This window comes from Talpa europaea, assembly GCF_964194135.1.
Source record: "Talpa europaea genome assembly, chromosome: 3".
Classification (NCBI taxonomy): Eukaryota; Metazoa; Chordata; class Mammalia; order Eulipotyphla; family Talpidae; genus Talpa; species Talpa europaea.
In genome coordinates, this window is record NC_140069.1 from 37,835,117 (window position 1) to 37,855,100 (window position 19,984).

Sequence of the window (19,984 nt, forward strand, 5' to 3'; positions counted from 1 at the left end):
TAACATGGCATACAAAAAAAAATTAAGTTTTTTTTTTAAATTAATTTATTTATTTATACAAGCACTGGGTACAGTCAGAAGCGCAAGAGGGTGAGAGAATTCACCAGAGCCAGAGCGGGGAGCAGAGCAGGCAGAAGGACCGAAGTACACTGCTGAGGGGAGCAGCGGGAGGCAGGGGAGGTCTGCGCGCCATGTGGGACCCTCCTCCGGTGGCTGGGGAGCAGCCGGGGATCGAATAGGCGCTGCAGAGGATGCAGGCAGCTTCGCAACCCAGCGCTCAACCGCTGTGCCACCGGGGAGGCCCCAAAACATAACAGTTTTCTGCATCTAACAAACTTAAGTCATAAAATGCTTAAGTAGTAACCATGATCAATAAAGATGCCCAATTGACTCAGGAACATAAAGATTGCTAATTATTACTTATTAAAATCACTGCGGTATAAATTCTATACCAGAACACACAAGCTATCCTGTTCTACAAAAATTTAGACATTCCTTAATTTCACTAAGGCATTTCACTAAGAAAAATAACTAGAAATTTCAGATTTATATCACTTGTTTCTAGATAATATTATAAGTTCAAAGAGCAGAATTTAAAAATGGAATTTCACTTTAAAGACATTTCAGCAATACTTGTAATACATACAAAGAGGTTACTGAGCTATAGGAAAGCTTAACTGCCAAAAATAAATAAAAAGCTAAAAATTTATTGGTTAAAAGCTTCCTAATAATGGGACTTTTGTTATTTTGGGGCACTAATTCCTATAATCCATATTTGAATTTTTATTGCTATTTTCTAGCAAAGTTTCCTGGTTTTCAACCTTTCTTCACAATTGTTCTTTATTACTTTTAATTCACCTTGCATCTTTTTCAAAATTACATATATTTCATATAGCTAATACATATCTTCACAGTTATACAATTATAATGCAGCTTCACAAATGTTTAAACAGTCATTGTCTACACAGCTCATTATTAAAAAAGTGCCTATTGTCCTTTAATTTCATTTTCCATTCCCCAAGGGCAATTAATTTAAACTGTTTTAGCCGATTCTTTTAATATTTACCTTTTTAAAAAAAGCTTAATTTATTTACTACTTATTTCAAACATAATGTACTGATTTCTCAGTATGAGAAGATGAAGCTGTCTCTTTTCGGCATACATATATATATACTGTTACACTTACTTCCTTCCAAATACATACACATGCTGTGTCTTTCCCGTATAGTTATTATCCTGACTATGTAAACCCTCTAGACAGTTGAATCATGGTACATAAAATTTCTTTGAAAATTGTCTCTTTTTCTCACTTCCTGATATCCTTGAACTTATTATTTGGTTAACTCCAAATACTTTTCTAGTTGCATAAAATCTCCTCAAAATATTCAGGCTCATTAGGTATTTAACAATCACACTAGACTTTTGAGTACAAGTGCAGTCACCAATCTCTAGACTGGCTGACTAACGTGCCATCATGGATTTTCCTTTCATCATTGTACTTAAGTTGCTTTTACTCCTTTTCCACCAGACTCCCAGTTCTTGGATACAGAATACTAGGTCGGATACAATTTCCCTCAATATTAAGGCACTACTGGCTCATTGTATTCTAGCTCATATTGATTCTGAAGATTCTGATTGTCATTCTAATTAGTATGAAATCTGCTTTTTGCCTTTTTAAAAAAAGATTTATTTATTTATGCATGTAAGAGCTGGGGTGTAGACCAGAGGTGTGGGAAGTAAGAGGATTCACCAGAAACAGAGTGGGGAGCAGGACAGACCTCTCCTAACTCGCCCGCTGCTCCCCTCGGCAGTGTATTTCAGTCACTCTGCCTGTTCTAGTTCCCCCTCTGTCTCTGGTGAATCCTCTCACTCTCCACACCTCTGGCCTGTACCCCAGTTCTATGGGGACTACACGGGGGCAGGGGAGCAAATCTTGTTTAAAAATGAGCAATGATGTAAAAAATAATTTAGAAAAAAAACAACATCCACCACAAAACACCCGAATATACATTCTGCTCCAGTGCTCACCGAACATTCTCAAGGACAGACCATGTGTTGGGACATAAAATGAGTCTCAATAATCTTACGAACACTGAAATCAGATCAGCATTGTTGGGGGATTGTAATGGTATGTATGAAACTAGAAATCAACCAAAAGAAGAAAGAGGGGGAAACTACAAATTTGTTAAGAATAAGCAATATGATAATGAACAACAGTTGAGTCAATGAGGAAATAAAAAATGAAATTTTTAAAATATATATAAAGATGAATGAAAATGAAGATGACTTATCAGAACCTATGGGGTATAGTGAAAGTAAAACTAAGATGGAAGGTTATACCAGTACAGCCTTCCTCAGAAAAAGAGAATAATCACACATCGAAAGTCTTAGCTTACACCTACGGGAACTAGGAAAAAAAAAAAAGGTGAAAAATTAGTACCAGGAAGAAAATAATAAATACTTCATCAATAATAAAGCAGAGATTGAAAAACAGTCCATAAGATTGGTAAAACCTTTGAGGAGATTAACGAAATGGAGTTATCTTTAGCCATACTCACAAAATAAGTGAAAGGAAACACAAATAAATAAAATCAGAAATGAAAGAAAAGTTGTAACCAATACCACAGGAAAAAAAAGATCGTAAGACAGTATTAGGGACAATTATATATAAGCAAATTGAAAAACCCAGATCATGCTTAGTGATACAGATCATGTTTAGTGGTGAACTTAATGTAGTATATACACAGGATGACTCTTAGCAATGCACACCTGAAATATGTAAATTGTACAATGCAATGCCACCTAAATTTACAAAAATAGTACAGGTTAGATTCTAATTTTGATATCAAATTACTGACCAATGGAAAAATTCTTACACAAATATTCAATAGTTGCTACTAAAATGCTAAGTCTACTATCTTAAAAAATAAAATCTCACATACCCTGACGGCAAAGTTTCCATGTTGGTATTTCCAGACTGCTGTCGCACAGGTTCCACACACCCATCTGGCTGTCTTAATTTGGCCGCTTCAAAAGCAGAACTATTTCCATAACTAGAGGTGGCAGAGTCTAATATACTTCTAGTTTCAGAACCAAATGCTGCTCTGTTAGAAAGAATACATTCATTGTTTTCTGAGGAAGTTGGTATTTCTTGAACTGGAGGATCTCCAACAGTAGTGCTAGTGCAATTTGATGACAAGGTGATTTCTTCAGATACTACTGCAGTACCCGTGGCAGAAGTATTATCAATTGGTACAGATGAGGATGATTCTCCATTAACTGAAAAGAGAAAATTAGTAAGACAATCAAGGAATAAGAAACCAATACTCACCAATTATACTTATTCAGAGACCAGTTCACACTAAAATGTACCAGTTGCTGATGTAAGTTTATAGTTTTTGTTGCTCACATTTTAAAGATAAATACATGAATAAAAATTTAACATATAACTATGTATACACACACACAGGCATACAAATAACCATAGCAGAAATCATTAGAACAATAAATGTTTTTCCTCCAAATAATCAATTGAATGAAAGTACGTATGGATCACATAAAAACTTTTTAATGATCTCTTTCAATCACCCTTTTCATATGCAAATGGTAACTAATATAAGCACAATTTTTCAACAGTAGGAAATACAAAGTGGCATTAACTCATAAGATAGTATTACAGGGGGCTGCAATAAAGTCCAGGAATTTATTTTACATTTTCTGTAGAAATAATACTGGAATAGAACGATACTTATCTTAATTTTCATTTTATATGACGGATTCATTTCAACTCTATCACTATAAAATTCAAATTAAAACTGGAAATAGATTATTGAACAAACCTGTTAGAAGACTACACAGAAGCACATTCATCCACATACAGCATGTGTAAGTGGTGAAATGTGAGCAAGTTCTGTGTGTGAAATATGGACTGTGTCTATGCCAGTTTTCTGCTTTTCATATTGTACTATAGCTATACCAGATGATAAAGTGTGTGTGGGGAGAAGGGCTGGTAAAGAGTATATGGGATGACTGTACATTTCTTTGCAACTTTCCATGAATCTGTAGTTCTTTTTTTATTATTAAAGATTTTTTTTTATTTATTTATGCATACAAGAACTGGTATAGGCCAGAGGTACAGGAGGTGAGAGAATTCACCAGAGGCAGAGTGGGGAGCTGAACAGGTGGAGCCACTGAAATACACTGCTGAGGAGAGCAGTGGGCGAGACAAGAGAGGTCTGCTGCACCACGTGGGTTTGTTCCCTGGCTGAGGATCCAATTCATACCACAGCGGCTGCCAACAGCTTGACAGCACTGAGACTTTAAACCCTACACCACCAGGTAGGCCCAAATCTTATTTCAAAATAAGCTAAAAAACAATTCTATTAAACTTGTGAAATCAGTTCTGTCTGATGTTTACTATATTGAACTCAGACCTATTTTTTTAATATAGCAGTAATCATATATTTTAAAAAGTCATCTCACACTAGAAGTTAGGGGGAAAGGAAAGAAAATGCTTTTTTTTTGTTTTTAAATGTGTTTACCACTGTCCAAGGACTACAGTAGATATCATAGATTTATTTTTCCATTTAACTTGTGAAATAGTCCTGTAAGGTAGTCAATTATAAGTATTAAGCATTATTCTTTTTATAAACAAATGAGCTAAATTTTGATATTAAATTTGTCCATGATTCACTTAGCAGTTAATACATTGAGAGGGAGAGCTGAAGTTTGAATCTAGCTTTATTAAAAGTCAAATCTAACTTCTCATTATATCATGACTTTCTCCCATTTTAGCTTAAAATAACTACCCATAACTACCACAGCAACTAAATTTATCAAATGGATCAAGACTCAAAAGTACAGGAAGCTGGGGAATAAATACTGTACAATACTGTCTCTGGGGAAAAGAAATCATTTGTGTTAAAATCCTTAGCAATTCCTTATCTGAAAATCTTGAGGAAAAGTGTGTTCCAGAATTCTTAACTTTCAAGTTAGTAAAGTAATATGGAACATATATTCTATATCACACTAATACCCTACAGCATGTTCTGGAGGCTACTTATTGTAATTAAACATAAAAGTATTTCTGCAGCAAAATATAGGCATATTAAGTCTGTTAACCAATAATTACCTTCAAGTAATTTTCCCATCAAATGCATTTACCAAACAAAAATCTTGGTTTTATAAATTTCAGGATTTTGAAATTGCAGGTAAGGATTTAAACACATGTGACATATTACACACAGAATATGCACAATCCCACCCCCCATTACAATGAAAACTGATTTTTAAAATTATTTAGAAAAAGTAATACCATTTTCACTCTGACACCTTAAAGGAAATTATTCTATCCCTTGAAAAGATACCTGAATTCATCCTCCTAAGGGATGTTAGATCACACAAAAGACATTGGTTAAGTGGTTGCTATCAACAGAGCAGGTTCCAGAAGTCTTTGTAAGCTGACCAATGGAATGTTGACAGTTGGATGTTTTATTAGATGTCACAAACAATAATCAGAGGAGGCGAAAACACTTAGCTAGCTGGGGGAATAATGAAGTCTATCACAGTATGAAAGATGAACAGCCCAATTCTGAGATACTATAAAAATCACACACAGCAAAGCAGAGTGCAAAGAGTTGACAGTCAATGAGCTGTGACAGCTCTTCTTTCTAGCTGTCCCTGCTCTCTACCTCTGCTCCTTCATGAGAAAAGAAAAGAATGATAGTATCTGTTTAGAAAAGATATTATGAAGTGAAATCAGTAAATTGGATATATAGTGTTACAACACAACAACACAAATGTTAACAGTTATTATTATGACTGTCTTTGGCTACCTTGCACTTACTGTGAATGTCAAGGAAATTATTTATAATAGCACCTACATTTCAGTTATTCACGGTTTTTTTTATTTTCAACTTAAAATTTCAGACATGGGATAAGTAGAAGAATGTGGGAAGTGAAATTATCCACAATGGAAAGAACCTATGAAGCATCTGTCAAGCTGTAGCATGTAACTAAGAGATTCTACAGTGAGGAAAGGCTCAGCAAATCCATCTCACCTCTTTATCAACACCTGAATATGCCCAAATGCTAAAACATGCAAAGAGCTGATAGTCAATGGACACTTTCACCAATTTATTCAAACAAGTAAATACTTTAGGAAGAAGAGCTAAATTTTCAAATTCCATATCCTTTTTTTAAATTTTTTTTTTAAGATTTATTTATTTATACAAGAACTGGGATACAGGTTAGAGGCATGGGAGGGTGAGAGAATTCAACAAATCAACAAGCAACTATAAACCAGAGACACATTGCAGGAGGTGGAGGGGAGGAGAGGAGGGATGAGGGTCAAAATAAGGGGGGGGCGGAACCATGTGGGGAATATAACCAAAATGAAAATGCATACATTGTGCAAAAATGAAAAATGATGTAAGAATTATATAAAATAAAATATATTAATAAAAAACAAATATTTTTTTTAAATTCCATATACTTTAGACGAAGAGCATTCAACATACACTTTTCATGAATCAAAAGTAGACTTAATAACTGTCCTGCTATCAAACTACTTTCAGAAAGAATAAAATTAGATCTACCATTCTTCATCTACTGATAATTGCATTTAGCAAATAAACTCATTCATTTGGACACATAAGGAAGTTCTGTAAAAAAATGTAATTTTTTTAATGAGTATATAACTAGGGTTTTTTTTTCCTTCACATTTTTTGGCAGGGGCAAGTATTTGATAATTTAAAAACTCTTCTGGCCAAAAAGCACTAGATTCATGCTTTATTGTGAACAACTTTGATACTCAGATAAGCCATTTTTCTGTTTTGATATTTTTTGAAAATAAATATTGGTAACCCTCAGACTATTTCTTAAAAAGGAATTTTAAATTAATTTAGAACAGATAATACAAGGCAGAGTTCCATGAAACTCACTCCTGAATTTACCCTTGGAATTTTTGAGGATGTTTTTGAATATTATGGCGTCTTCTGTTACTGAGCCATCAAAGATGGGGTATCAATAATAGTAGCTATTTTAACTGGTCTATTCTTAGAGATAATTCTGAATAATCTAAGATGTTTCCTTTTCTGTTTTGATAACAGATACCAGAGACGAATATTCTTATAAAAAAGTAAACTATAGGGCCTCCCCGGTGGTGCAGTGGGTTGAGCGCAGCACTGTGAAGCTGCCTGCAGCTTCTGCAGCGCGGGTTTGAGTCCTGGCTGGCCAGGGAGATACCCACATGGCATGGCAGACCTCTCCTGTCTTGCCCGCTGCTCCCCTCAGCAGTGTTTTCCATCAGTCTGCCTGTTCTGCTCCCTGCTCTGTCTCTGTTGAATTCTCTCACCCTCCCATGCCTCTGGCCTGTACCCCAGTTCTTGTATAAATTAAATCTTTAAGGAAAAAAAAAAGTAAACTATGGTGGAATCAAAATTAATGCAGTTTTGCTCACTAATTACACCCTGGATATATGTCTTTATCTTCTTTTCATTTCCATTCAGCTTAAATGACAAAGTTTTACTTATTATGGGCACTTAGGATTTTTAAGTCCTTCGCTTTTTTTTTTTTTAAAGTTTTATTTATTTATGCATACAAGAGTTTAGGTGCAAGCCAGAGGAAGGGAGCGGTGGGGTGTGTGTGAAAGAATTCACCAGAGAGAGTAGGGAGCAGAACAGGCAGATCCATTGACATACACTGCTGAGGGGAGCAGCAGGCGAGACAGGAGAGGTCTGCTGTGCCATGTGGGTTACCTCCCTGGCTGGGAATTGAATTCATACTGCAATGGCTCCTGATAGCTTGATAGTGCTGAAACTTAACCCCCTAGGGAGGCCCCGCCTTCCTTTTTTTTTTAATTAAAGGGCAGCATTAATAAATTTTTAAAAATTTGTATGTAATTCCCAAGTTCACAACAACTCTCAGGGGTACAGTATGGAAATATTACCCCAATCTTGGGTAATAAATACACAATTATATTAGTATTTTCACCTAATTACATCAGTTACTTCTTTCCATATTTCCATTTTATAATACTTTCCCATAAACAGAAAAACATAGAAGACAACACAGTTTTTGGAATCAAAATATCAGGATTCTAACTCTGACCCCCAACACACGTTAGTAATCTTAAGTCCTAAGATGTCTGAATTTCAATAGATTCATCTGAAAGAGCTCTTTCACCAAAAAGCAGTTAATGAAATTGATAGCTAAGTCCATTAAAAATCAGGACTATAAAGGAAATCTTCTATAGGCATTCTATACTAGAATAATGCTTATTCTTGGAAAATATAAAGCTTTCTGAGAGCTGCATCAGCTCAAAGTACATGGTTCTCCTAACTTACACACCAAGAAAAAAAAATTTGTACAGTGACAGGTTAGAAAAACCTCATTACTGGGCCTCCCTGGTGGCGCAGGGGATTAAGACACAACCTATGAAGCAATCCGCAGCCACTGCAGCATGAGTTTGATGCCCTGGCCGGCCAGGGAGAAACCCACATGGCGCAGCAGACCTCTCCTGACTCGCCCCCTGCTCCCCTCAGCAGTGTATTTCAATCACTCTGCCTGTTCTGCTCCCTGCTCTGTCTTTGGTGAATCCACTCACCACCCCCACCTCTCGCCTGTACCCCTGGTTCTTGTATGCATAAATAAATCTTTAAAAAAAAAAAAAAAAGAAAAACTTCATTACTGATAAATCAACAAACTCACTGAAATTCTTTCAGAAATAATTCTATATTATTAACTGAATAGTATTATTTATGGCATAAAGTCTAAGAATCTAGTTAGTGAAATGTATTGTGATCTCTAATATATTTTTAGATGTGCCTAAATAATCTAGAAAAATTCAAATTAGGAAAAATTTCAGGCATTATAATTTTTAAATTTCTTATCATAGAAGTAAAGATTAAAGAGAGGGTATACTAAGAGAAATATAGGACTGTTACACAAAACTTAACTTACTTTTCATTTAAATAATATGTCACAAATACTCATGCTTACCGGTGTCATTGGTAGGCTCAGATGTGAGTGGTTTTGGAGCTGGTGTATTTTTGGGTCTGGTAGAAACCTGAGGCGGAGGTGACGGTGTGTTGTCTCCATTAACAACATATGAACAGCTTGAGTTTTGGATTAAAGAGCTTGGAGGTACATGATTATCTATTCCATTAGTGCCTTCAACAGTCAACCTTTTAAAAAAAGATGCCTTACTTCAATGAGCTAAATACAATTAAACAGCTTTTTATCAGAAAGTTAAGAAAGGTTTACCAAGTTCTTAACATCAAAGCAAAGTGACAGTTACAGAAAGTAATGAACAAGAATATGGTATTTATTACATTAAAGTTAAAAATACTCTCAGTTCTAAGAGTATCCACACCGGCTGGTAGATGTATACTAAGACATACAAATATACCAAATCAAAATGAAATTCAATTCCTCAAAATAACAAGCAAAGTGTATATTTTAAGTCTAAGAATTTTAGTCATTTTAAAATGCTCTGAAATTGTTAAAAAAAAAAACCTCAGGAAACTTACAGAAATCAATTCCTAACTACTGTAATTGTATTGAGTACTAGAAAACAAGCAGAAAGTCCTAATTATTGATTATAAAATATTACTTGAAAGCATTAAAATTGTAAGTTCACAATGATACAGCTATGTTATCAAACAATTTAACTCTTATTGGCAGTGGCTAGGGAGTTGGATGATAGTTAAGTGACCAGGAAAAACTTATCCAAATCTGCCACCCTCTATTTGTTCTCCAGAGAGCAGTAATGATTTTTTAAAACTATAAATCAATCTATGTCCCTTCTCTGCTTAAGATCTACTACACTTGGCAGTTTTCTTATCATCATCAACAAAGCTTTTAAAAATCAGTCTTCCCGCCCTATTTCTGATCTATTTTTCTCCAACATCCACCTTGTTCAGCTTGAAGTAGATAAAATTTATCAATTGTACTGAATATGAAAAACATGCTTAGTCTTCAACTGTTTATTATAAATTATTATATATGAGGCACTAAAATTTTAATGACTAAAAAATTATCAAAAAAATTAAATAGTACATTCTAGACTTAGAAGAATTTGAGAAGCAAAAATTAACTGGAAATAAACTCAGGTTCTTTGCATTTGCTATTTTCTCTACCTAGAAAGCTCTTCCCTCAGAATTCTTCATGCATTGTTGACATGATATTTTAATTTTAGCTCAAATGGCATTTCCTCAGAGATGATTTCCTGACATCTCTCTTTAAAATGTGCTTCTTTTCATTCCTGTGATCTTATCCTGTTTGACTGATTTCATATAGTTCTTAAGAGTGTTATCTCTGACATGCAAATTCATTTCTTGATTACTATCTACCTTTATCCCGATCAGAACAAAAATTTCATGGGAACATAGCTGGTATTATTAAGTGCTTGAACTAATATCTGGCTCCAGTCACTCAATAATATCTGATGAATAAATGAGTGAATGATTGAATGCCACGCACCTTTCCCTTATTATGTAGGTACTTGGAAGGAACTATGATTAGGAACTTAGAACAGGTAAAGTTTGAAAAAAGCTCCTAAATATTTCTGATCTGTATACCCCACCCCAGTGATCCAGCAAGAATCAGTGATCCAGGAGTTCAAGTAAAAGAACCCATCTGAAGTTCTCCTGGTGATTTCCAACTAATTTTTGATTCAACTGTGTTACTATGTAATAAATAATAGGTTTCAGACTGGTGGTGCTTCAAGCTGTTTTAACCATCTAAAATTGTATTTCAGGGCCTCCCTGGTGGCGCAGCGGTTGAGCGCTGGCTTGCGAAGCTGCTCACAGCCTCTGCAGCGCTGGTTCGATCCCTGGCCGCCGGGTGAGGGTGCCACATGGCGCGCAGACCTCTCCTGCCGCCCACTGCTCTCCTTAGCAGTGTACTTCGTCAGTCTGCCTGTTCTGCTCCACACTCTGGTGAATTCTCTCACCCTCCCGCGCTTCTGACTGTACCCAGTGCTTGTATAAATAAATAATCTTTAAAAATAAATAAATAAAATTGTATTTCAAACATAACAGATTCTCTCACATTTTAATAAACATGTAACACCCTTTCAGTCCCATCTTCCCAATGTAAACTATAATATGGACACTAAATATATTTAAATCAAATATAATCAAAATATATACTTATTTGTTCAACCTGCTCAAATGTGGATCATTTTATAGTCACTTAGGAGTTTTGATATTAGTTACTCTGTAGTTAATAAAGATCAATTTCATATACAAGCATGCTTTCTTAAATGCAACAAAGACAATTTTATAGCAATATATTTTTTTATTTTCAGATATTGATCCTATTATATTTGATCTATTAAATTCTTTTATTCTAAGTTTTTTACTTCAAACAGAAAACCTCTATTAATTGTCATCAAACATTAATGCAAAGAGGTTTTCTGAATTGCCAGGATGATTTCTTTCCCTTTTTTTTTTTAAATGTTTATTTTTATTTATACAAGAGCTGGGATACAGGCCAGAGTCATGGGAGGGTAAGAGGATTCACCAGAGACAGAACGGGGAGCAGAACAGGAAGACTGTCAGAAAGCACTGCTGAGGGGAGCAGCCGGCAAGGCAGGAGAGGTCTGCCTCGCCATGTGGGATTCTCCCTGGCTGGCCAGGAATTGAACCGGCATTGCGGAGGCTGCGGGCAGCTTCACAGCGCTGCACTCAACCCGCTGCACCACTGGGGAGGCCCTGCCAGGATGATTTCTGAGGAAAAGTCACATCTATGAAGCCTTAATCTTCTAGTGACCTATAGGAAGCTGCCAATTCAGAGAGCAGTAAGATACCCATTTTACCAAACAATCCAACTCTATTCATGAAAAATGCTTAAATATAGATTTGAACAGCTAGTTCCATAAAAATGAATGAAGCACTGATATATGTTACAACATGGATGAACTTTATGCTAAGTAAAAGAGATCAGTAAATATATTTAAATCAGGGAAAGGTCACATAGTGTATGATAATATTTAGGTCACATAGTGTATGATAATATTTAAATGATATGTTCAGTGTAGGCAAATCTATTGATAAAGAAAGCAGATTAGTGGTTGCCAATAGTAAGGTATTAGAATGGAGGAAAGACTACTCATAGGTATAGTTTCTTTTTTGAGGGTGATGAGAATGTTCTGAAATTAAATTGTGGTAATGGTTATACAACTATGTGATTACACTGAAATGAGTATTTTAAAAGGGTGAATTTTATGATATGTGCAGTAAACTTAATAAAGTTGTGATTTTTTAAAGCTACTTTGACAAGAATCCAACCAAATGATATATCTAGAAATATGCTTTTAAGTTCTATGGCAAAATTTAAATTATGGTTGAAAATTAAAAACTTGGGGAAATATTCCATTACTTTGCCACAAATACTAAAATAAAATATTCTACCTGGTAGTTGTCCTTGCTGAAGGCTCTCCATTTTCATGTAAGGCATCACCATTTTGCTGTATTTCTACTGAACAACAAAAAAGAAAGAAACTAGGTTTTTATAATACTTTGTTACTTTTCTTCCTTCAAATTTTAAAAACATATAAAGTTAGCTTACTAGCTGGAGATGAGCTGCAGTTTGTTAGATTTTCTTGCTCAATCACCAATCCATCAAGCACAACTGTCAATTCACCCGTTTGCACTATGCCATTCTTATTTTCCATGGAGAGCTTTAATTGCTCTTTCACTCTTTCCACTAGGAAAAAAAACAACAAAACAAACCTAATTTAAAAGTTTTGTCAAAAAAAAGTTTTGTCACATATAAAAATGTTTTAGTAGTCAAAACTATGTATTAAGAATTATTCTAATTTAGTACTTGATGGCTATATGTGGAGGGAATTATTTGCATTGCCAATTCAAATCTGCCTGTACCACCTTAACTAGTTAATAACTTTATTCCTGACAATGAGATATTTTTCCCTGGCAATTTAAGAAATAGTAGAATTGGGAGGGACAGTATCTCTTACATATCAGTAGCTAATGCTGGTGACATTAAGGTAAGAAAGTTAAAAATACCACACCTCAGCAGACACAGTAAATAACATCCATAATTTAGAATGGAGTTCTAAAGTGATCTGAACACATACATTAGATAAATTAAGGTGCAAATGAGGGTTTAAGCCCACAGAAGTTCCAGAAAATGTATCAGAATCCTGGACACCATCCTACTAGGCTTATTACATAAAATAAGTCAAGCCTAAGAACTACAGGCCCACTAGGATTAAAATGTAAGTAAAGAATTCCCCTGTAAGTTACAGTTGAAATTTTTACTGGGAAAACACAGATGATTTATGTTGGGTTAATTATGGATTTTATTTAAATCTGTGGATGAATACAGCAACTTCCTGTTTTCCCCTAAGTTGCATATTTCCTTTAATATACTCTGATAACAAATACCTCAACACCTCCCAAATTGAACTAGACCTCCTTCAATCAACTTAAAGAGTCCAAATGCTAAGCCAAGAGGGTGAATGAAAAGCAACCAGAATTTTATCAATTATAAGCATATGTCTAAATCCTACAAAGCTGTCTAAAGTCACATGAATTTTCTATTACTTTTAATTAAATTAAGCAATTAGGAATCAGAAAATCTGTGTTCGAGCCATAACTCTGCAAGTACTTATGCTCTTGAGCAAGTAATTTTTTTGTTTGTTTTTTATTTACATTTTAAAAGGACAGGTTTATTCGGAAAAGGAGAAAGGCGAACAGAGACACCTGCATAGACACTGGCAGACAGAGAGCTTCCACTGTCACTTTGTAAAAGGAAAAAGGTTTGTGAGAAGAAAACACCTGCATAGTTACAGGCAGGTGGGAGAACTGCCGAGCAAGTTGCTTATTAAGTTATTTTATTAATAAAATGAGTGACTGGGATACATGCCAGCAGATTTCTTCTTTTTTGGTAGTACTATGATTATCACAAGATTTAATTTTTGAAATTAATTACTTTCCTTTTGTTATGGACCCTTACCCAACCACCCCAAATTCATTTATTGCAGTCTTATCACTCAGAAGGTTACTGTAGGTGGGAACAGGATCTTTAAAGAGGTAATTAAATTAAAATGACTTAATTAAGGTGGTCCTAATCCAACATGACTGGTATTTTTATAAAAAGAAATCTGGATATAGACACATACAGAGGTAAGACCATGCAAAGATACAAAGAGAAGATGGATACAAAGAGATTGTATACAAAGGCCTCAGAAGACATCAACCCTTCCAACACCTTGATCTTGGACTTCAGGCTCCTAGAACTGTGAGAAAAAACATTCCTGCTGTTTGAGTCACCCAGAGTGTGGTAATTTTAGAATGACAGTCTTGGCAAGCTAATACAACTTTTAATTACCCCCACAAAAATTTACTTACTAAGGATATTTAGGAAACTACTACTACTATAATTTCTGAAGCCATCACATTCACAAATGTATGAAAGTTTATAAAATTTCTTTTTTTCTCAGAGCATATTCTGCCCAATTAAATCATAAGAGGTAACTACGGTTGTACAATATATAAGAGATTCATTTCAAAATATATTGACATTATAATCCTCCTACAGAATCATTTTGACGGATATGCATTACAATCTTTGTGTGCTAGATAATTATAATCTTCATAAAGAGGTTCAATATAGTCTAATAACAGAAATTAGGAACAACCTAAATGGCAACAATTGAGTATGGTTTGAAAAATTACAGTATGTGATAAAATAGTCTAAAAAGTACTAGAATCAGATTTCAAAGAATAACACTGAATTTTACAGAGGAATGCAACGATTTAACATTAAGAGAATAAGAATATGAATCTAAATATGCTCCCAATTATTCTATTACACACAGAGGAAATTCACTAAGTTAACAGTAATAACATCTAGGTTATGAGAGTATGAGGAAAAAATTATGTGTATTAAAAAGATTTTGTGTAAATGCTCAATCTAATGCAGAGATAGCATACAAACAGATGAAACAAAATGTTCACTTCTGAAATTCTGAAATTTTTAGGTTAACTGAGGTATTACATATTTACATCAATAATGCCATATAACCAGAAAAAGAATTCAAAGCCAGCTATGATCAGACCACACAAGATATCATATGCTTACAAGAACAACTACTTATTTCTGTTATCAATATGAAATTCATGAATTCCAGCTCCTACAAAAAAATCACCAAGTCATAGCAGAGAATCCAACTTTCAAAGCCTCAAGAGAATTTTGTTTTTAAGTTAGAACACATAAAAATTAGCATAACATTTATATTTTTTTGATCCAAAAGTCCTATGTCCAAAAATTACATCAAAATCAGATTTTAAAATTATATGTGGATTTTCTTTTTTGTTAAAAACAGGAAAAAAAAAAAACCTCTTAAAATAATCAATCCATTATCTTAAATATTAGCATTTTAACACCTAACCCAGCAAGTCTACTTTTAGGAATGAGAAAACCTTTTAGGAAATAAGATGAATACAATAATTTACATATCTGAACAACACATTTGTTTGAGTGACTATCAGAAACTGCCTAAATGTCAAACAATAGATTAATTAAAGTATGGCATGAGATGGCATGTGGTCCTTAAAATTCATACACCAGAAATTTAGTTTTTAAATTTTCTTTAGATTACACAGATTTTGACAATTTGATAAAAGCAATAAACTTCCCCAATTCAGAAACATATCAATAAATCCCAGAATTTTTTCTGATAGATTCACAAAACTGAAAAAGATTAGTCTACCATAAAACTCCCAGGCTAGGGAAATTAAGTATCATGGGAAAATGGTTACTGTATTGTTAAAAACAAAACAAAAAACTAGGGATAAACCATTAGATGCAAAAAAGAAAAATGTGTTTGTGTCTATCAACAAGAAAAAGACAAACCCCAAATTATTAGGATTGGTTATCCTTGTATAGTAGAACTACAGATAATTTCTATACTCCTCTGATATTTTCCATGTTCTTCATATTTTTTTTTACAAGGAACTAGCTATATAATATAAAAGGAAGGTTTAAGAGTTAGAATCTATTTTGTACAAACAAAACTGTTACTAGCCAACTAATAAAGTACAGTAGGTTCAGGTATTGATTTTTTTCAAGCTTTAAAGTGTAATAATAATAAGTCACTAAGGGTATTAGGGGTATGACAGACCATGCCATGTGAATCTGTAAAATGGAGAAAGGCAATGCAAATATTTTCTATTTCATATAACATCACATATTTAAAGGTAATCACTTGTAAACTAAAGTTCATCTTTATAATATAAAACTGATTTTTGGTTTCATTGCTTTTGGACTTCAGGATACTTTCAAAGTGTCTAACAAACTTTCAAAGAAAGCAAAAGCTAAAACAAAAAACTTACATTTTCTATTGTGCAGTAACAGAGCTTGTTTCAAATCTATTGTTGCTTTTCCCAATAATGCATCCGCTTTTAGAGTGTGATGGCTCCAAACTTGAAATTCCAATGTAGTCTGTGGGGTCACATTTCTGTAAGGGTAAAATTAAAACAGGAGTACACACCATTATTCTAAATAATAATTCCCATTAAATGTTTTACTTTAATTATCTTTAAAAGCCTTTACTATAGTTTGAGGGAAAAAAAAATTCAGACAGTAAGTTAACTGATTTATAAGTAAAAACAATATTTACTTTCAAGTACAGTATAATCTTTAATAACCAGATAAGAATTTTTCTAATCAGCAAACCAAAACACTAGCAAAACCTTGAGTCAGATTTCACAATAAAACTTTCTATTTGAACAAATTTCTGAAGATTTAAGACAAATGATGGCATGTTAAAATACACTAATTTATGGGCCTCCCTGGTGGCGCAGCGGTTGAGCGCTGGGTTGTGAAGCTGCCCGCAGCCTATGCAGCGCCGGTTCGATCCCCGGCTGCTCCCCGGCCACCGGAGGAGGGTCCCACATTGCGCGCAGACCTATCCTGCCACCCGCTGCTCCCCTCAGCAGTGTGCTTTGGTCCTTCTGCCTGCTCTGCTCCCTGCTCTGGCTCTGGTGAATTCTCTCACCCTCCGTGCTTCTGACTATACCAATGCTTGTATAAATAAATAAAAAATAAATCTTTAAAAAAATAAATAAAATACACAAATTTATAACATTATATCAAAAAATGCTAAAATTAGGGATGATGATATTTTGACATTTTTACATGAAAATAAAAGGAGAAAATAAAGCTATACGAAAAATGCAATCTGTAAAGCAAAAAAGCAAGATCATACTTCCACTCTAAAGAAAATGAAACTAACGAATTTTTTTATAGTCTCTAGTCATACTGGAAAATAGCATTTATGACTTTGAAATCCTACAAAATAATTTTTAAAAATTCTAAAAGCACTCTTCCTTTGAAGATTTTGCATTCGTAACGTAAGGTACTTACACAGTTAGCTGTTCATCCCATTTTGGATTAGAAGAACTATTGGATTTTGCTGTTTTTTTAATTTCTCCATCTACAACTACTTCTGTATATATTGCTGTTCCAAACCAGTTCTTTTTTCTTTTTAGTTTGGCACTTGAAACTAACAAAAAAATGATAATCACTAGTGAATACATGTAATCAAAGAGTAACATTTTGTACTAATCTCTAAAATGGAACTATTTTTTGTGCAATTCAAATTCTTTCACTTACAGATTGAAAAAACCACCCACAAAAACTAATGACAATGTCTGAGAACCATCCAAATTCTGCAAAAGTTTTAGTGAAATATAATTCTTATCATATAATTTACTCATTTAAGCTTTATAATTCAAGGTTTGAATATATTCACAAAGATGCATAACCATTACCACACTTGATTTTAAACCTATTCATCACACCAAAAAGAAAAATCCTTAAGTATCCTCGCTCCTCTTTCTTCCCAGTCCCTCTCAAACCTCTCCCCTCCAGCCCTAGGTAACCATTAATCTGCTGCATGTCTCTACAGGTTTGTCTGTTCTGGATATTTAAATGAATTCACATGATTTTTTTGTGACTTAACATGTTTTCAAGGTTCATCTATGTAGTAACATGTGTTAGTACTTCAATCCTTTTGACAACATTCCAATGTATGGATACACCATGTTATATTTATTCATCAGCTGATAGACATTTGGGTTATTACCACAGTTTGGCGTAATACTGTTATAAACATTAGAGCACAAACTTTGTGAGGACATATATTTTTGTGTCTCTTGGGCATGAACCTGGAGTGGAATTGCTCGGTCATATTGTAATCATATTGAGTAATTTCCCAAAGTGGCTAAAACATTTTACATTCCCACCAGTAGTGCATTCCAATTCTTCCACATCAACAACCATTTTCAAGTTAAAGCTGAACTGCCTCAAGCATCAGAAGTGTCTTTAGATTCAACATGCCATTAACCTCTCTGCCATGTAGGACTCATGCCTTGCCTCATCTGAAATTATATATCTTTGGCATTATTTTTTAAACACATGTCCTGGAAAGTCAGTTTAGTTTTACTGTTTGTTTTAGACTCCATATCTAAGTGAAATCATACATTATTTGTTTTTCTCTGTCAGACTTACTTCATTTAGCACATAGCCTTCAACATCTGCCCATGTTGCTGGAAATGGTAGGACTTCCCTATTTTTAATTATCTCCAATTTAATACATTATTTTTAAATGATCTAAATGAAAACACTAACATTGGTTTTGAGGGAGGTTTTTTTTTTTGTTGTTTTTTTTTTTTTGGCCTGGGGTGGGAGGACACAACCTCTCCTACCCCCAAGCATATAAGGAATATGGTTTCAAAGTAATTCTCCTTTTGCTTTTGTCAACTGTATATTCAGTTAGACTCAGTGTCTTTAGCTATTTTTAAAAAATTTTATATCCACATGTATTCCAATTAACAAGTATGAATTATCAAAAGACCCTTAGCCAAGGCTCTTTCATGCTTTTGCAAATGAGAATCCCTCTCCCTTCAATGTTCTCTGCTACCAATCTAATATGAGATGAACTGATTACTCCTTCTCTTACTCTGTTCTCCTATGTCTATAGGTTCTCTCCAACCCCAAACAGACCTAAGACAACTTCTCTAAGTTCTCATTGGATACAGTTAATAGCAATTTCACTATTATACAGTAAATTCCTGGAAAACTAAGATTTGTGTTCTCATACATGTAATTCTGCTTAATAAATACTTGCCTATTTTGACTGGATAGCTAAATGGATGAAAGAAGGCCTTCATTATCCTTCTCCAGCCTAATAATATCTTCAGGATCAACTCAATGCTGCTTATTCCAATACCCCAAACCTTCCACCACCAAAGAGGATATATTTAATATATAAATAATTCCTAAATAATTTTAGAGGATATCTAACTTTGAGATCTGTTTCAGCCTGTATGAACCTAAAAGATACTTATGGAATACATCAGCTGAATTATGATATTAGTAAAGTTTCATCAGGGAATCATCATTTTAAATTATTATGAAAATAACTTACCAGTTACCTGTAACTGTAACCTTCCACTGTGGTTATTACTAGTATCAGACCTTGGTGAAGCAGTGGCCATGTCCCAAAATTCAGCTTAAACCTATAAAAATGTTAATTTATTTATGCATTAGATAAGAGACTATAATTTTCAATATGATTAAACTGTTTGAATCACAAAGAAACCACATGTAATACTGGAGAAAAATACTAAGGATAAAATGAGACATGATAAATATTACTACTCATAGTCCCAGAAAATGAAGAAAAGGAAATGATACCAGAAGAGAATATGACTGAATGAAAGCTACCTAATCACAATACTAAGAAACACAATGTATAAAAAGAGACAGGATAAACATAAAGAAATTCCCATTTGGACATAGAATACTGAAACTGCAGAGCACTAAAACAAAGAGACCGTGTTAAGAGCAGCCAGGGAAAAAAGACATTACATCCAAAGAAAGAAAGTAAAATGACAGCAGAAATCTCAACAGCAATTGAAGCATGAACATCTACAAATGACTGAAACAA

General features: G+C 34.1%; 1 protein-coding gene across 4 annotated transcripts in view; it reads right to left on the bottom strand.

Moving 5' to 3' along the window:
- WWP1 (WW domain containing E3 ubiquitin protein ligase 1) overlaps nt 1-19,984 on the bottom strand; it is a gene marked incomplete at both ends in the record, with an annotated part of 62,653 nt that overhangs the window by 35,640 nt on the left and 7,029 nt on the right. Inside the window, 7 exons of one of the 4 annotated variants that reach the window (XM_084229153.1) lie at nt 2,943-3,270; nt 9,001-9,185; nt 12,417-12,483; nt 12,574-12,711; nt 16,365-16,489; nt 17,398-17,536; nt 19,463-19,532. In XM_084229153.1, coding sequence (XP_084085279.1) covers nt 2,943-3,270; nt 9,001-9,185; nt 12,417-12,483; nt 12,574-12,711; nt 16,365-16,489; nt 17,398-17,536; nt 19,463-19,532 — 1,052 coding nt within the window. Of the gene's footprint in view, nt 1-2,942; nt 3,297-8,990; nt 9,186-12,416; nt 12,484-12,573; nt 12,712-16,364; nt 16,490-17,397; nt 17,537-19,462; nt 19,533-19,984 lie in introns of those variants that run through there. The other 3 variants (XM_084229152.1, XM_084229150.1, XM_084229151.1) reach the window with 3 other exon arrangements.